General features: G+C 41.2%; 2 protein-coding genes across 2 annotated transcripts; one reads left to right on the top strand and one right to left on the bottom strand.

Moving 5' to 3' along the window:
- Nucleotides 1-1,975: 1,975 nt before the first annotated feature.
- Nucleotides 1,976-18,084, top strand: LOC114445029 (uncharacterized). The gene is made up of 13 exons (XM_028419974.1): nucleotides 1,976-1,993; nucleotides 3,622-3,829; nucleotides 8,586-8,852; nucleotides 9,110-9,388; nucleotides 9,474-9,773; nucleotides 9,840-9,947; nucleotides 10,075-10,092; nucleotides 10,193-10,201; nucleotides 15,256-15,591; nucleotides 15,711-15,986; nucleotides 16,068-16,364; nucleotides 16,456-16,572; nucleotides 16,722-18,084. The coding sequence occupies exons 2-13, from the start codon at nucleotides 3,781-3,783 to the stop codon at nucleotides 16,775-16,777; spliced, it is 2,112 nt and encodes a 703-aa protein (XP_028275775.1). The 5' UTR covers nucleotides 1,976-1,993; nucleotides 3,622-3,780; the 3' UTR covers nucleotides 16,778-18,084.
- On the bottom strand, nucleotides 10,950-12,852 carry LOC114449925 (major histocompatibility complex class I-related gene protein-like). Its single transcript, XM_028427802.1, has 5 exons — nucleotides 12,594-12,852; nucleotides 12,204-12,503; nucleotides 11,878-11,979; nucleotides 11,671-11,688; nucleotides 10,950-11,581 (listed from the first exon to the last, which is right to left on the bottom strand). The coding sequence occupies exons 1-5, from the start codon at nucleotides 12,850-12,852 to the stop codon at nucleotides 11,532-11,534; spliced, it is 729 nt and encodes a 242-aa protein (XP_028283603.1). The 3' UTR covers nucleotides 10,950-11,531.
- Nucleotides 18,085-18,134: the final 50 nt, after the last annotated feature.

Below are 18,134 nucleotides of genomic sequence, written 5' to 3'. Positions count from 1 at the left end.
TTCATGCTGCAGCCTAAATGTTCACTGTGAGTCGCTCTGAGTCTGCTAAATGAGTTACAAACGTCAATATAATGACGTGATATAAAACGTAAATGTATATAAAAACGTAAATGAAGCTGTAAAGTAGCTTGTTAGCTCATGCAGCAACAGTGTGTAGCTGCTATGCTAATGCTACTTTAGCTTGTTTAGCATTAAGCTAAGTGCTGCCGTTACAACTTACTGTTAGAGTTAATGAGCTCTAAACCACAGCAGGAAAAACTAATGTATGTATTTAGTCTGTTTAGTGTTTATTAATGCTCAGGTGTTTCTCTGTAAATGACAAGCTAGTGAATTATTGTCATATAGTTGTTATTTTATGGCTTTTTTAAATTCTGTTTTTCATCAGGTGCTGTGCTTAAACACCTGTCTGTGTCTCCTCATGAAGAAGCCACAACCTCCACAGATGAAGGTATAGTCTGGATTATTTACAGTGTTAATTATCAGGCTGATCATTATGGTCTTATACCACACAGGTCATGTGGAGCCCTGTGAGGACACTCCAGAGGACGTCCCAGCAGCGGTCCAACACCTGAGAGCCTCCACTCCTTCCTCTGCTCCTCCAGCACCTGACCTGGTAACAAAGGAAGGTTCCGAGGTGTCCAGGTCTCACTGATGATCCTGCACTGTGGACAAACTTAATAACAATACTAGTCATCATATCTTGTGTTGTCAGTGGTGGAGGAAGTACTGAAGTGTAGTACTCAAGTAAACGTTTATATACTCAAGTAAAAGTAGATGTGCTACTTCAATGATCCTACTTAACCAAAGTCTTAAGTACTTACTTTTGATTTCCAAGAGTTTAAATTGAGGCAACTGGACTCAAGGATTGTTTTTTTCTTGGGATACATAAAAAATACATGAAAAATTTCCTAAGTACAGTAACAAAGTACAACTACTTAGTTACTTTCCACCACTGTGGACAGTCTTCAGAGAGTACATATTTCTATGATATATTTTGATTGTGTTGTACAGGTTTTTTATGTTTCCTTAAGATAATATTTTCATGTGTGTTCACACATTATTTAAATAAAAAGGTTGCTTATATAATCATCACTGTAAATGTCTTTGTGTTTGGGGCGGCATTTCTATAGAATCTTGTAGCCCGTAGGGCCCCAGTGTTACCTTCTTGCCTAGGGCCCCTATAGTGTCAAGCAACGGCTCTGGCTGCAGTCATCCAGCTTTCGACAGGTAAGACCACTTTTGTACTTTATTGTTGTAGAACAAAACGTTTCTTAGCCACTTCATGCAGCAGGTAGCTGTTTTCTGTGTTTTGTGACCAAGTAGCCTATTTAAAGTAGCGTCCGCATGTTAGTGTAGCTATCACTACACAGTGTGTGTGTGTGCCTACAATGTTTGAGAGGAGCAGGAGTGAAATCCACGTGGTAGAAGTGAGTGCTATGATGCCAATGTCAACAAACTGAACCCGTTTGTCCACGCAGGTCTGCAGCATGCATGTCCCCACCGGTTCGCTCCTCGGCTCGGTCTAACTCGCTCTGACGTCACCTCACTTTGTGTTGCAGTGCTTATGGCTCGAATACAGTCGCAACATCAATCCTACAGTTTTATTTTAACGATTAAAATTGATTAATTTATAGACTTTATTTATAAACCTTTTCCTAAGTGATATTCAGATTAATTTTGAGATTATACAGTTTAACAGGATTCATGTTGAATAGTGCTTGACAGTGTAAGGCCATATGGGCTTCAGTAATGGTCATACTACAAAGACAGATCAAAATGTAAGAACTATAAGTCTACTTGTATTATTTTGCTCTTAATGTGTTATTTTCATTTTGTTGTCTTTCAGCTTCAGGGCGAGTTTCACAGAATCACCAAGGTGCTCCTGGAACCATAGTTCATGTCAAAGCTAGATGAACACACTCCCAGTTTCTTGTCTCTCTTCCATTCCAAGGGTGGAAATGTTGGGCTGAAGTTGCAGGCTGCTCTCCTGCTGGTATTATTCAGTGTGCTTGTTTGTTAATATTTCAAGTTTATTTCTAGTTAATGTTTCAAGTTATTTGTCATTTAAAAACTACTTTAATATGAAATCTGCAGAACTATTATTGTTTATATCTAACTCATGTGGAGCTTTCTTTGAGGGCAGCCTCCAGAGATGAGGTTGAAAAGGCTAGTTGATGCTTGATTAGGACCTCTGACTTCCTGGGGATTCAGCAAGTATCCTTATTAACTTGATTCGGTTGTTTAACAATGATATAAGGTACTTGAAAAAACTTGTTAGATGAAAATCTGATATCCCTTACACAAAAATCAGTGAAGGTATCTGATGTGTCCTTTTTTCTTAAAAGTCAGCATTTTGTAAGTAACCGCGTGACAGTAGGACTGTATAACCTTTTTAACCTATTTGACCAGCTTGCACAAGAACAGCATTGATTTGGATTATTAATGAGCAGTACTCTGGTGAAGGCAGAATAGTGACACCTGCTGGCACAGCAAGGCATGGCAGCATGCACATTTCAAATATTGAGCAACTCAAAGTACTTCTTGGAATGAAAATGTATCATTTAAAAAGACCCAAAAATTAAATTAGAAACAGGAGTAATAGAAAAACATAAAGATTTTAAAGTCATCACTGCTAAAGTGCATTTTCACTGCACCTCAGCAGCAGGATGGAAGCTGTTCTCCAGCATCCTTCTGTCTGACACTGCTGTCAAGGAGTCCAGCTCCACCCCCACAGCATCACGTAGAATGTGTAATATTGAAATTAAGACTGTCACAACATGAATTAAGACATGTACACTGTAAAGAGTGTGAGCCATAGTTACTTAAAAAAAATGATGGCTACAAAGTGACACGTGATATAATTGAATTGAATTTTTTAATTGTGTAAAAATGGATTAAAATATGCTGAACTGTTCAATTAAATGGAAACAAATTAAAACAATGCTCAAAATGTGTTAGATTTAGTCATAGCATGTGAAATCATGAGTTAATACAACTCAAGTATATCTAGTTAGTACAAATCAGTCTCGTGGCAAAAATCAGTTAATTTTGACAAGAATTTACGACATGTTTGTATTTAGATATACTGCATTTCTAAGGTAAATTGATTTAAATTTAAGATTTAGCACTACAGGACTTTAAATCTACCCATTAATATTCACTTTGTTGCCACAATTTTTTTGTGTATAATCTACACAAATACTATGTGTAACAAACAACCACACATAAAAATGTTAGAAAATGTATTTTTCTTGACATAAATTGGCATAAATGGCTTTTACATAAATTGTGTTCACTTTTGGGGACAGCCTGGAATAGTCCAAGTCAGGGAGCAGTTTCTGAAACACTCTGACAGTATACCTGAACTCCTTGGAAAGGGAAAGGGAAAAGCAAGGTCCACTACATAAGCCTCACACCTTCTGGCACATCACTGAGACCATCAATCTTTGTATTGTAGATTTTCATCCTTTGTGTAGCAAGATCTTTAGACACACCATCTCTGTCATCATCCTGAAACAAACCAAACATAAACAACAAAAATATATATTTTCTATTACCGGACGGAGTGGTTACCTGTTTATTTTTACAGCCACCTTTTCTGTCTCATCGTCTCATTCACAGCCACAAACCTGCAGCTTCATGTCAGCACCTAGAGAGAGAGGGAGAGACTGACGTCATCCTGAAAAGGGCGTTTCTCAAGAGGCAAGACGAGACATACAGGAAGTGGACTGCTGCTGTTGACAAGTGACGTTTGTATAAGGATTTAAAAACCAGAGTGAAATGAAGACTTTTCTTCTGTCTCTTCTGCTCTGTCACGCTTCATCAGCAGGTAAGACTGCTCATAACTTTACACTGTTTGCTGCTCTGAGTAGTTATGGGTTTTCGAGGCTTTGTTGAAGCTTCGAGACCTTATTCATTACTCAAGACTTCAATGAATTGCGTTGCGTGTTATTTGATGGATTGTTCGACTACACTACATGGGTGAATGGTTTCAGGCTGACACAACAAAATACATTAAACTTTCAGTTTAGTTTCAGTTTCACTGCACAAAATTGTTATGCAAAGCTACATTTGATACATAATGTTTAATAAAGTGGGGACAACAGTGGCACAGTGGTATAGCAGGGTTGTCCAATAACCGGAAGGTTGGTGGTTTGATCCCAACTCCTCCCTAGTCACTGTTGTGTGTTCTTGGGCAAGACACTTCACCCTAGCCTGTGGCGCGCCTTGCTAGTCATTGTATGACACTGCTTGTGCAGCAGCCGTAACGAATTTCCCTCTGGGATTAATAAAGTATCTAAAATAAAAAAATAAAAAATAATAATTAGGGTCAATCAAACATCATGATTAATCCAATTAAAATTGGATTAATATAATTAATTAATTTGCGGCGGAAAAAGGAGCTCGATGGTGGTGTAGGGGTATCATTGTCGCTTTGGGTGCGAGAGGGTCCGGGTACACGCACAGAGAGTTTTGTCTTTTCAAGAGAAACGTTATCAACGCAATGTATTTTACTAAAATGTACACAATGACAAATTGCGTATGCTATGGAATTCCTAGATATAAATAATACAAATAATTGTGAATAGTTCGTGTTCTAATTCTCAGTCATCCAGGTCATCATGCGTAGAGAAGGTTGAAGCAAGGCGTCTGGACTTGTAGAGTTTTCTAGAAGACGTTTCACTGCTTATCCAAGCAGCTTCATCAGTTCTAACTGTTTGGTGGGAAACATGGTTTATATGTGGTTACAGACCTATGTGGGTGGGTCTGGGTAAAAACTTAAAAACTGAAAAAACAATAGCACTAAATGTTTCCATACTTACCTGTGATGTTCTGGCTGACTGGGCCAGGTGTGTCTAACGACTGGCTAACGACTATGAAACTGCCGGAGGGGGACTGGTTGACAGCCCTTTGTTCTTACTGTGAGTATGTGTAAACTTCCTGGGAATGGATGGAATCACTGCATTGTATGTGGTAGAAAGATGATGTCTGAGGCCACCACCTCTGTTAAGGGAAGGTTTTTCCAGCTTAACATAGATGGCTTCCTTGACTCCTCTTTCATACCACCTTTCCTCCCTGTCTAAAATGTGAACGTTGTTGTCCTCAAAGGAGTGTCCTTTGTCTTTGAGGTGGAGGTGAACAGCTGAGTCTTGTCCTGAGGAGGTGGCTCTCCTGTGCTGAGCCATTCTTCTGTGGAGTGGTTGTTTAGTTTCTCCAATGTACAGATCAGAGCATTCCTCACTGCACTGGACTGCATATTAGGGATGTCCCGATCCGATCACGTGATCGGAAATCGGGCCCGATTACATGTTTTCAGACTCGATCGGAATCGGACATTACCTCCCGATCAGGACTCGGATATATATTTATTAGGGCTGTCAAAGTTAACGCCTTCTGTGCAGGGTGGCTCTGTGTCCTGTAGTGCAGGGGTATAACTAGGCCTGTCGCGATAAACAATAAATCAATTAACTGCATGATAAATTAAATGGGCTCGATAAGTTTTTCGGCCACGATAAATCACATTTGCATGCTGGTTTGTTTTCCTCTCTTTCTTTCTCTCTCTCCCTCTCGCTGCCAAAGAGACTGGATGACAAAAGGCGTCACTCCGGTGCGTCGTAGCGTATAAAGGCCGTCGGACTTCATATGTCCCGCGGCTTCTGTCTTAAAATGTGTCAAATCAACAGGTAGTTCTTATTTTTTAACTCATTGTGTAACGTTTACGGGATGTTCTGAGCAGACCACGGTCAGCTCGCTGTGTGCGTCGCCACGGTGCGTCACAGCGCTGCAGGGCTTGGACGCTGGTTACAGCGACACAGAGAGCTGTGAAGCTGCACAACACCGGTTCAACACTTTGCCACAATTCACCACGACACTAAACATGCTCATGTATAGAACCTGCTCTCAGAGAGAGTCCGCGTTGTACGAGTGAAGTTCTCTGCCTTCTCACTGGCGGCACTCGCTGCAGCGCCTCTTGCCCAGTCCCCTTGTGCCGTCTCTGCTATCAGTTTCTATGTGTTCTGTCTACATGGTGGCGTTTGTAAAATTCACTGCAGCTGTCTGCAGCGGCCGGATGCGCATACACACATGCAAACGCAAACGCGTGCGCACACAAGCACATGTGCAGGTGAGCCCACTCCCAGAGAGTGCGTGTTGTTTGGCTCTGTTGCTCATGACGTGCTAGTTGGTTTGACTTAACTCCATTGACTATGCTCAGATAAGCTATGGTAATAGGCCTACCACTACTCATAATAATAATATCAACATTAATATTAATATCATTAATAATAACATTATTAATAATAATAATAATAATAATGTTGATGATTGGGGGCCTTTCCAGTGTTAAATGTTCTTTAGAAATTAAAGTTTATTGACCTTATGGAGAATCTTGAAAGGATCGGGACTCGGTATTGGCAGATACTCAAAATCAAATGACTCGGACTCAAAGGCAAAAAAAAACCTGATCGGGACATCCCTACTGCATATATCACATTGCTGTGTTTCTCCCTGGGAATCTTATCCTTCGGGTGAACCAGTCTCTGTCTCAGTGTTGTCATAGGTTTGAAATGGACCGGGATGTCATGGTTGTTGAAGATCCTGCGGAGTTTCTCTGATACTCCTGACACATATGGAATGGAGATGTTCTTTCTCTGCCTGGTGTTGTCCTTCTTCTTGTTGTTGGGGGGGGGGTCTTGTTTTTGTGGCTTTGATGAGTGCCCACTTCGGGTAGCCACATGTTTGCAGGGCCTTCCTGATGTGGTGTTGCTCCTTCTTCTTCCCCTCTGAGCTGGTGGGTACAGTATGTGCTCTGTGCTGCAGGGTCCTGATGACTCCCAGTTTGTGTTCCAGTGGGTGGTGTGAATCAAACAACAGGTACTGGTCCGTGTGTGTGGGTTTCCTGTACACTTCCACATTGAGGCTCCTGTCCTCCTCAATATGTACTGTGCAGTCCAAGAAGGCCAGATTGTTGTTGTAAACAAGGAGGTGACATCAAATGAGACCATGGTGTCGTCTGGGTCCATTTGGTTCTTCTCCACCTTGTTCACAAAGTCCTGCGAGTTGTGAATGTGATGTGGTGTGTCACCTACCAGTGGTGTCAGGAGTTCAGCCAAGTGCTTAGCCACGTTGTATGTGACTGAGTTTGTGCTGCTGACGATGGGTCTGAGGGGGACTCCTTCCTTGTGTATCTTGGGGAGTCCATACAGGCATGGAATGGCTTCCCCAGGATACAGTCGAAAGTAGAGCTTGCGGTTGATGATTTGGTCCTACTCCAGTTTTTGTAGGTAGCTGACTAGTTTCTTCTTGTAGTTTCCGGTGGGGTCCCTCTTCAGTGTCTCATATATGGCTGTGTCACTGAGGAGATCTGTCACTTTGGAGTGGTAGTCCTGTGTGTTGAGCACCACTGTGCATCTTCCTTTGTCTGCTGACAAGATGGTGATGTCCTGGTCATTTTGTAGTGCAATCAGGGCCTTCCTTTCATCACTGGAGAGGTTGGATGGCGGTGCTTTAGCAGTGGAGAGTGTGGCTGTGACCTTCAAGCGGAGTTGCTCAGCTTCTGTGTCTGTCAGGTTGTTGTTCTTGATGGCTGACTCTGTGGCTGTGATGAGGTCCACCACTGGAATCTGCTCTGGAGAGATGGCAAAGTTGATTCCTTTGGCCAACACTTCTTTTTCCGGCTGGCTCAGTTGTCTGACTGAAAGGTTCTTCACCCATTTGTCCTGGGTGTCCTGCTGTGGCGGTGAGTGGTCTTTCCTCCTCCATGTGTGAAGGTTAGCTGCATTTTTAACAGAGAAACACCAAACAGTTAGAACTGATGAAGCTGCTCGGATGAGCAGCGAAGCGTCTTCTAGAAAACTCTACAAGTCCAGATTTAACTCATATCTAATAAAAGTATCAATGTGGCTAATGTATTTCCACTATCTAACTAATTTATCTATCACTATATATTGATATATCTACATTAATCCTATCCCTGAACGCACCTGATCCCACCAAGTGATTCACAACCCGAACCAATCACATGACTCGTATGTCGTTCAAAGCGCTCAACTACTTCAAATGTCACTGAAGTGGTTCAAACGTCACTAGTCACGTGACCGAAGCAAGCCTCGGAACAGTGGTTCCAAACAATTGCTTCATGAGCTACCACGCATGTGTCGGAGCCTCGGGTGTCAGAGGACCATCCTTAGCTCTGCGTTGTAATATCTGACTACTCGTACTTAGATGTGCTTAAATGTGAATGTGAAGGGTGCATTAATATTTCCTTTCATTGATATAATAACCCCGTATTTGTCCCACAGTCAAACTAGTTCGGTAAAGTTAGAAACAGACAGATTCGAACTTCTGGGTTCAATAACTCACACATGACACATTGTAAGGACACGAAAATGTGTGAGTTCATCTGCGCTGGATATTTTATATGTGTGTCTATGCAGAGGAGGAGAAGAGTCGGGCGTCTAGGGACCGTCTATGTTAACATAATATTGTCAGACAGTGTTTAAGATGTGGAAGTATGCCACAGAAATAGTTTCATTTCTTCAAAATGCTGTAGAAAAAAAACAGATGATTTTTTTTTCCTTCTGCAGGAACATTTTCCCTGAAGTATATACTCACTTCTACTTCTGGAATCTCAGACGTTCCTGAGTTTTTTGCTGCTGCATTAGTTAATGATGCTGTAGTAGGTTACTGCGGCAGTGACAGAAGACGCATCGACTCCACACCAACATGGATGGTGAAACTGTTGGAAAACGATCCTGATCATTGGGATTGGTTGATGGGCAAGTGTCTGACAAACCAACAAGACTTCAGCGTCATAATTGGAAGACTGAAGCAGCGCTTCAACCAGACTGATGGCATGTCACCATTTTTTTAAACACTCATACATATAATCTGAAACAATGTGACAGTTCTCAAAAATGTAAAGGTGAAATATTAAGGTTTCCTAGACCCTTCCAGATAAGATAAGATAAGATAAGCTGATCCTTTATTAGTCCTATTTATCTAAACTTGTAGTATGTGTAATCATTACCAGATCAGCTGGATATGATTACTTTAACTTTAAAGTTAGTTAAAAGACAAAAATAATCGTTCTCTTCTGACCCCCTTTCAGGTGCGCATGTTTTTCAAAGGATGAATGGCTGTGAATGGCATGAAGAAACTGGAAACACTGATGGTTTTAATCAATATGGCTATGATGGTGAAGACTTCATATTATTTGACTTGAAGACACTGACGTGGATTGCTCCAGTACGCCAGGCTGTCTTCACCAAACATGAGTGGGACATGGATGAGATAAAAAATAATTTTTGGAAGAATGCGATTAACTATGAATGTGTTGGCATCCTTAAGAAGTATGTGAGCTATGGAAGAAGCTACCTCCAGAGAACAGGTTTTGTTATTTAACACAAATCCACAGAAATAAGAACTGAGCATCTGATCATTGTGAATCATTTTCCATGAACTTTCTCTCTCAGATCCTCCCTCAGTGTCTCTCCTCCAGAAGACTCCCTCCTCTGCAGTCAGCTGCCACGCTACAGGTTTCTACCCTGACAGAGCCCTGATGTTCTGGAGCAAAGATGGAGAGGAGATTCATGAAGGTGTGGAGCACGGAGAGATCCTCCCCAACCATGATGGAACCTTCCAGATGAGTGTAGATCTGAATGTTTCATCAGTCCCAGAGGAGGACTGGAGGAGGTACCACTGTTTGTTTCATCTTGATGGTGTAGAGGACATCATCACTGAGCTGGATGAAGCAGTGATCAGGACCAACAGCAGTAAGTTATAAAAAAAAACAGTGAAGTCTGTGAAGGAAAGATGATGTCTGAATGTTCTGGTTTCAGTTCCTCCCTCAGAGTTTCCTGCTGGTGTCGTCATTGGAGTTGTTGTTGGACTGCTGCTGCTGCTGCTCTGCATGGCTGCACTGCTCCTCTGGAAGAAGAACAAAAATGGTGAATAAATAATAATCAAATCTGCTGTTTGACTTAAAGAGGCTGATGTTCAGCTATTAGGAAATCTGTGATGCACTTACATAATTATCAGTTCATCATTTTTACAAGTGTAATCTCTGTGTTTTAGGATTCAGAGCTGCAAGCAGTAAGTTTTCTCTCCATTAATACTGAAGCACATTGTTTCATTTGTTTACATGGTCATCAGTCCTTTCTTGTCTTCAATTATTTTATTTATTCTTTTGTAGCTTCAGAATCTTCCTGATCTTCAGAATAAATCTGATCCCAACACTGTGAGTACTTCATTGTTGAACAGTAATTTCTATGTCAATATTCACACATTCAACATATTATATATGTTATAACATTTGTTAATGTGTCTTTACAGACTCCCAATGGAACTCCAGTGATGTCATGCTGTCCTCAATAATTTTCTACACTGTACTTGATTCTGTAAATATATCACCTCTGCTGAATAAATCATAATTATGAGACCATGTAACACAACAAATCTGCACTTTTAATGTTGTGTCCTGATGTTTCTGACACATGTGCTCCCTGGGTGTCACTTTTGTGCAGATCTCTGTCTCGTGTCATGTCAGTGTTTGCATGCAGGGGGCGCTGCTTCCTTCTCTGAGTGTCTGTGCTTCTCTTGTGTCCTCTTTTGTATAAGTGTACATGTAAATAAATTGTGTATGTTTTACTTATCATCCAGCTGAATTTATTGTTCAGTAGCACCGATGACAAAATGATAAAGACTTTGCTTCCTGTTGACACGTATTCCTGATAAATCTGGACATGAAGCGGCAGTTTAATCTGCCGTCTTTTCTAGTTTAAGTGACTTTATTGAATGAAAACAATACATACAGAGCAAAACATCTGACACTTGAATGTAACAATGATAATGACATTACATTCACCTGAACAAGGAGCAGATACTCTGCTGCTAACACACTGTTCTACTTCTACTACATCAACCAACCAGCTTAACATGAGTGTGATCTGCTCAGTAGATGAACTCCATCCTTTGATAATGTAAAAATGTCTTTGACAAACAGTAACAGTAACATAAATAACATGTATTTCTGGTGTATATCATTTTAACACCCTTTTAAAGTATTTGTTATTAGAAGTGATCATCTCATCCAGCTTGTGTTTCACATTAACCTGTCTGTTTGATTTGAGTGTTGTTAGTAATTCGTCTGTATTCTTTACAGCACATGTTCAGGATGGTGGATTCAGGGTCAATACGCATCAAGTGCAGGATCTACAGTATTTACAGTGTGCACAGGATGAGGACAGTACTAAGGACATAATGTGCAGTTAAAATACTGCAGAATATTCTGTAAACATAATACACAGATGGGGATGAGAAACACAGAAAGGTGGTCTGACTGTTCCAGCTTGGGGGGGGGGGGGGTCACAGTGTAAACTCCAGTGATGTTTGTGTAAACGTGATGCTAAGTGATTAAAATCACCTGCAGCTATAACGTGCCAGGAGACCCGTCCCCACTTTGGTCTGAGATGCTGTTCTATAACTGGAGTGATGACAAACATCCTGAGTCGCTGTTTGACCCTCACATGATGTCAGGTTGGTGCATTCAGGGTCTCAGAGAGCTCTGCGATGCTCTCAGGAGCTGAAAGAACAGAAACAAACTGTAAACACAGGAAACAGTCAGAAAAGTCATGAGCAGCTTGTTACTAACAAAATAGAAGTTTGACTTACCAGAAGGAGGACGACAGTCTGAAACAGAGAAAAGATATTTCACATGAATATCTGTCATGAACCTAATCCATTCTTGTCTCTGCATTGTTTCTTCTCTTACAGTCGTCACATTATAATATTATTATGACTGATCCTTCTTTGTAATCTGAATAAAATCATCAGCTCAAAGATCAAAAGTACTCAAACATTAAGTTAAAATGTTCTCACTTTTCCTCCTTTTGTAAACCATGTATCCAAATGTAACCATGACAACAAGAACCAAACAAACCACTGCAGGGATGATGAGGACAGTCAGAGTTCGAGGCTTCACTGTGGAACAAAAGAAAGAAACTTCATTAAAGACACAACAGCTGACCTGTTCAGCTGACTTACTCCTCCTCCATGAGCTGCAGGAGGAGCTCAGTGGTCACCACATCATTGGTGATGTTACTGATGCTGTACAATGTTGTTTTATAGAAAACTGATATATTATGTGCTTAAGCTCACATGTTTGGATCAATGATCAGAGAGTGAAAGTTAGAGCTCCGTCTCACCCCTGTTGGTTCTAATCATGGTTTTGTCCAGCTCAGTGATGATCCTGTTCTTGTCTTTAAACTGAAACACACAGTGGTACCTCCTCCAGTCCTCCTCTGGGACTGATGAAACATTCAGATCAACACTCATCTGGAAGGTTCCATCATGGTTGGGGAGGATCTCTCCGTGCTCCACACCTTCATGAATCTCCTCTCCATCTTTGCTCCAGAACATCAGGGCTCTGTCAGGGTAGAAACCTGTAGCGTGGCAGCTGACTGCAGAGGAGGGAGTCTTCTGGAGGAGAGACACTGAGGGACGATCTGGAGGGAGGAGAGAAGATGGAGACAGTGGAGGGACAGGGAGCAGCAGATTTCAGTCTGGTCTGACAGCATCAGGACTTGTGTCTGTACCTGTTCTCAGCAGAGTTTTCTCTCCATAGTGCAGTAACCTCTTCAGCCACTGAGGACACATCTGAGTGAAGAACCTAACATTATATTTAGTTCTCCCTCTCTCAGTGTCCCATCTCAGTTTGGTGATGACAGCCTTTGGTGTTGGAGCGATCCACGTCAGTGTGTTCAGGTCCAGGACTATGAAGTCTTCTCCATCATAACCATACTGCAGGAAACCACTGACCTGTCCTGTGGTGTCGTCCAGTTCACAGCCAGACATCAACTGTAAAATATGGACACCTGAGAGAGAGAGAGAGAGAGAGAGAGAGAGAGAGCAATAAACAATGATTTCATGAAGTTTCATTTAGGCTATTGTGTGTCAGAACATAAAACATCAAGTGGGTGAGAGCCTTCATTTGTGCTGATGTCATTGTGTGTCTGTCTGCTGACATTTAAAGAGTACTTCAGTTATTTGACAGTCCGTGGCCATTATGTCAGAGCACATGTGTTACAACTCATGTCATTATGAATATTATCAAACCCAACAACTGTTTTGTTTTTGATCCCTCTTCCTAAATTATTATCATTATGTTACACAAAGCATTTTGTTTGTGGTGGCGCTTTGTGTTTCATCGTGTGTGTTGTGCACGTCTGTTTGTGTTGTATTTATAGGTTATTTATTTTATTTACCACTTTTGATTAATAGGCATGGATTATATCTCATATTTTTGAGGTGCTGAAATGCTTCCATACATAAAGACAGAAAATAAACACAGCTCACCTTCAGTTTGATTGAAGTGCTGTTTCAGACTGGAAATAAATAATATATTTAAATGAATATTTTTTTTTATCATAGCACTTGTTCCGGTACCACTCCACCTGCTCTGTATCGTTCTCCAGAACATTCTTCCCCCACTCATGTTTTGGGCTGAATGTGTCTGCGTCACAGTAACTATTTGTAAGTCATTAACCTCCACAACAGCCAGGAAATCAGGGAGAGTTGAGACTCCAGAGGATCCAGTGAGGACAAACCTCAGTTTGTGTTTGACTGTGGGACAAATGACGGTTACATTGTTGGGAAATCTTTTATGGGCGCAACCCACATACCTAGCTCTGCTGCTCAAGCTTTCCAACAGGGTAATATTTATCGCCAAGAAGCATTACCACAAAGAAATAATCTACCAGACAAATGCCCTTACATTATTTTGCATACTTTATTTAAACACATTCACCGGATAACATTCACCTTTGAAAGTACGAATTTACAGTGAGAGCTACAGTTCAGAGCAGCAAACAGTGTGAAGTCTTCCAGATTATGAGCAGTGTGTTCTTACCTGCTGTCAAAACGTGACAGAGCAGAAGAAACATGAGTGAAGTCTTCATGTTACACTTGTTTACATCTTTATACAAACCTAATGTACAGAGAACTACCTGGATCTGGTCTTGATTTGCACTATACTGTTTCAGCACTAGAGAGCATAAACAAAAGAAGTGTGCAATTTCAGTAACCATAAAAGATTTTGCAGGACAACAAAACACAAAGACAAGATTTAAGTCTGATGTCAAACTTTCTAATTACCTGGATCAGTTCTGATCCGACACATCCAACAGAAGCTGATTAAGAAGAAAGCTGAGAAAGAGAGAATTACAATAACATCTTTTGTTTGAGTGCACTGTGACACTGATCACAGCGAGAAAACAGCATTATTTCAAAAGTAATTATAAAAAGAGGAAACAGCCTTTAAGACTCCAAATTCATAATCGTTGGCTCTGCATTACTCGGACAGAAAGAAGATCTGCCATGAAGACGGATGACGTGTGATGGGTCTGGCTGCCATGCTCCGCCTCTTGTGCAGGAATGTGATGGCTCCACCACGCAGCTGGTGGTTCTGTGGTGGCAGGGAGTCTAGTTATGCGGGTCCACACAGAGGTAGACGGTAGCCTATACCTTCCAAGACTTCCGCTCATACAAACATACAAACATAAGCAGCTTTAGTTTCCTCTACACCCCTGACGTTATTCAGGCATCCGTTTCTTAGCCTTAGGCGACAAAAATGCGAAGCACGTTTGTGTTTTTTTGAAAGAGTTGTTCCTCGGGTTATTTTGGTTCTCACATGATGGAGCTCATTTATCTGCTTGTTTTATTTCAAACCACTCATTCAGGTAAATTTAATTCTTGATGTTGTCTTTAGCTGCTGTTTGTAGCTGTCGTTTTACTTACATGTTGGACATTTTTACACAAACACACTGGGTGTGGCAGCACCTCATTATTTGTTCTGAATGTTGCTGCTGTTTTGTGTTCAGAAGTGTTTTTGTTATCGTAAAAAGTCACTAAATGTTCACTAAGTGAGAGAAGAAACAGAAGGAAAAGAACAAAAGTCCAGTAAAGTAGAAACCTCAGACAGATGATGCTGTAATCTGATCTCTGATGGTTTAGGTACATGATGTTCTCTCTTTCATTTTTAGCCTCACAGGTCCTGAAATACACCCAGTGTTTATTCACACTGTGGGTGGAGTCAGATCATTTTCTTTTGTTGTCTTGTGCTGAGATTTCAGCTGGAGATGGGAAACAGCTCTGTTCTTGTCTGCCATGTTATCAGCTGCCATGTTATCCTGCCACGACCTGAGGACTTTACATGATCATAGTTAGATCTGATCACAGATCTGCAGAGCTGAATGTAAATCTCCACTTCAGGACGTTCACACCTCTCTGTCACCACGTTTTGTGTTTGTGTCTCTTTTTGTCTTTCAGTCAAACACTCCCTGACATATTTCATCACTTCATCCTCTGGACTCCAAAACTTCCCAAGGTTTGTGGCTGTTTCAAATGTTGATGGAGTGCCTGTAGGCTACTGTGACAGCATCAATCAGACAGCAGAACCCAGACAGGACTGGGTCCAAAAGTTAGTAGAGAAGGAACCTGAGCATCTTGAGTGGCACATCCAGAACTGTCTGGGCGCCATCCATGTTTCACAAACAGACCTCGATCAATTGAGGCAGCACTTTCACCACACAGAAGGTACAGTAGGTGTTTAAAACCACAGGATACATGAACTTGAATTTCCGATTGTAATTGACTTTATTAACATTTTCTGTTTTGCAGTTAAATAATCAATTTAACAACTGACTGCGCTGCAGGTGTTCATGTTTTCCAGGAGCTGTCCAGCTGTGAATGGGACAATGAAACTGATGAGGTCACTGGGTATTGGCGGAGCAGTTATGATGGAGAAGACGTCGTATCTGTGGACTCAAAAACACTGACCTGGCAGTTCACAGACAAGGCTGCATTCTTCAAACAATTTTGGGATGTGAACAAACTTAGATTAAACAGTTTCAGGATTTTCATTCCCAGCATCTGTCCTCAGTGGTTGAAGCAGTATTTGAAATATGGGAGGAAATACCTGCTCAGAAAAGGTAGAATCACCTGTTTGATGTCATGTCCTTATATTCATTATTATTTCCTCACCCTCACCTTGTGCTTCTTTTCTCTGTCAGATCCTCCCTCAGTGTCTCTCCTCCAGAAGACTCCCTCCTCTGCAGTCAGCTGCCACGCTACAGGTTTCTACCCTGACAGAGCCCTGATGTTCTGGAGCAAAGATGGAGAGGAGATTCATGAAGGTGTGGAGCACGGAGAGATCCTCCCCAACCATGATGGAACCTTCCAGATGAGTGTTGATCTGAATGTTTCATCAGCTGAAGACTGGAGGAGGTACCACTGTGAGTTTCAGTTTGAGGGTGCTGAGGACAGGATCATTACTGAGCTGGATAGAAGACGGATTAAAACCAACTGGAGTAAATTTACTTCAATTTTTTTGTCCTCCAGTTATTTAATATTATAATGTACAGAGACAAACATTGTTGTTTGTTATTTTTCTCTTTTCAGAAGAGAAGCCCGACCATGTCACCATCCCTGTCGTCTCTGCAGTTGTTGTTCTTGTTCTTGTTCTTGTCATCGTCATGGCAACTGCAGGTGGATATCATATTCATCAAAAGAGGAGAGGTGAGCTATGTGTTACTTTGATGCTTCCAGCAGTGAGTCTCAACATGACTAAACTTTAACACCATGTCTGAAATAATATTTTAGTTTCTGACTGAAGTTTCCATTAATGTGCATGTTATCAATATATTTCCTGCATGTTTTTCTTACAGAAGCTGAGGTCAGCATGGAGCTCTCAGAGACCTCAAGCAGCTCAAACATGAACTGAAACAAACACAGCTCACTGAAGGGAAACAAACATTTTGTTTTCTAAGAACATCTTTGTAAAATATTATCCTGTATATCCTGTATACTGTATATAAACAGGGAGTCCATGTTTTAGGCGGTTCTGTTCTGAGCTGTGTGCAACTTAAACATAATAGTAGGACTTTAGTAGACTGTAGTGATAATCATCCTAAAACCCAAGAATCAAGAATGTCATTGTCATATTTACAACAAAGTTTACTGTGAGCAATGAAATTCCTTTATTCTTGTTTGAGCTGTTTTTAGGTTTTTAAGTGTGAGTATTTCTCCGTTGTATAAATATTAGCTAATACATCTGGTTTGATTGATTCATTCTTTACACACAGTGCAACACTACAGGTCACATGACCTCATGTGTGGATGTTGTCATGTTATGAAGTACTTCAGATGGTCAGTGTGTAGCAGCACAACTTTAGTCTGGTTGTTGAGGCAGTGATGCAAGACCATCTCTTTCAAGTTATGAATGTTAAATCTATTGCTCTTTTTTGATGGATGAAATATGTAAACGTGGTTTGATTGATTTTAAATTTTTGAAAGGTTTTGGTCACTGAGATACAAACTTTTGCCTGATGATAGTTATATCGAAAGAGTTTGAGTTTTTTTATCGGGACAATGTGCAATAACATTAAGCTCAAAGGAACAGAGATGCTTGTACCAGATTGTAGCTCACAAGCTAATTTCCACCTGTAGTCCCGCCACAACAATCACATCATACATTTTATCATGTAATTACTTAATCGAGTAATTACTTAATTTTACTGCCACAATTTACATTTCATAGTGTGACGGCCCCCGAGTGGGCTGGATCTTGTCTGTGTCTGGGGCCTTTAACTTTTGCTCCCAGCTCTGCCTCCTCCTCTTCCCTTGTTTCTTTCCCTATTCTCAGGTGTTCCTGATCACGGTGCCACCTGGCAGGGGCGTGGCCTGCTAGGTTTAAAAGCCAGTTTCCAGCACTGATGGATCTCTCTCTGCTCAGCTCTGCCAGCCCTGCTCTGCGTTGTTTGTGTTGGCCTGCTCGCCAGCGGCCATGTTTTCTTTTGTTTTGGCACTTGTTTGGGTTGTTTCACTTTGTTATACTTTATTTTATGTTAATAAACTGCACTTTACTTGGCATCCCTCCCGTTAGGTGTTTTGTTTGTCAGCCTTCTGCGAGGCAGGCGTGACAGTAAGATCCCTCTTAAAGATGTATTTTTCCTTTTTATTCCATCTTTCTACAATGTTTATCACTGGACTGTAGACTCAGCATAGTGGGAGGAGAGAAGTGCTCACACACACCTGTCTGTTGGTCCCACAGTGAGACACTCCATGAAGTATTTCTACAC

This window comes from Parambassis ranga, chromosome 2 (assembly GCF_900634625.1).
Source record: "Parambassis ranga chromosome 2, fParRan2.1, whole genome shotgun sequence".
Taxonomy (NCBI): domain Eukaryota; kingdom Metazoa; phylum Chordata; class Actinopteri; family Ambassidae; genus Parambassis; species Parambassis ranga.
This window is presented reverse-complemented; position numbering and strand designations above follow the sequence as displayed.

What these genes read in the sequence shown, in the direction of transcription:
- LOC114445029 (XM_028419974.1), top strand. Translation starts at nt 3,781, where the DNA reads ATGAAGACTTTTCTTCTGTCTCTTCTGCTCTGTCACGCTTCATCAGCA. An exon ending in CTGTCACGCTTCATCAGCAG is followed by an intron (nt 3,830 to 8,585) that starts GTAAGACTGCTC and finishes TTCCTTCTGCAG; the next exon opens with GAACATTTTCCCTGAAGTAT. An exon ending in ACGGATTAAAACCAACTGGA is followed by an intron (nt 16,365 to 16,455) that starts GTAAATTTACTT and finishes TTCTCTTTTCAG; the next exon opens with AAGAGAAGCCCGACCATGTC.
- LOC114449925 (XM_028427802.1), bottom strand. Translation starts at nt 12,852, where the DNA reads ATGTCTGGCTGTGAACTGGACGACACCACAGGACAGGTCAGTGGTTTC. An exon ending in GAAAACTCTGCTGAGAACAG is followed by an intron (nt 12,504 to 12,593) that starts GTACAGACACAA and finishes TCCTCCCTCCAG; the next exon opens with ATCGTCCCTCAGTGTCTCTC. An exon ending in CATGATTAGAACCAACAGGG is followed by an intron (nt 11,980 to 12,203) that starts GTGAGACGGAGC and finishes TTTGTTCCACAG; the next exon opens with TGAAGCCTCGAACTCTGACT.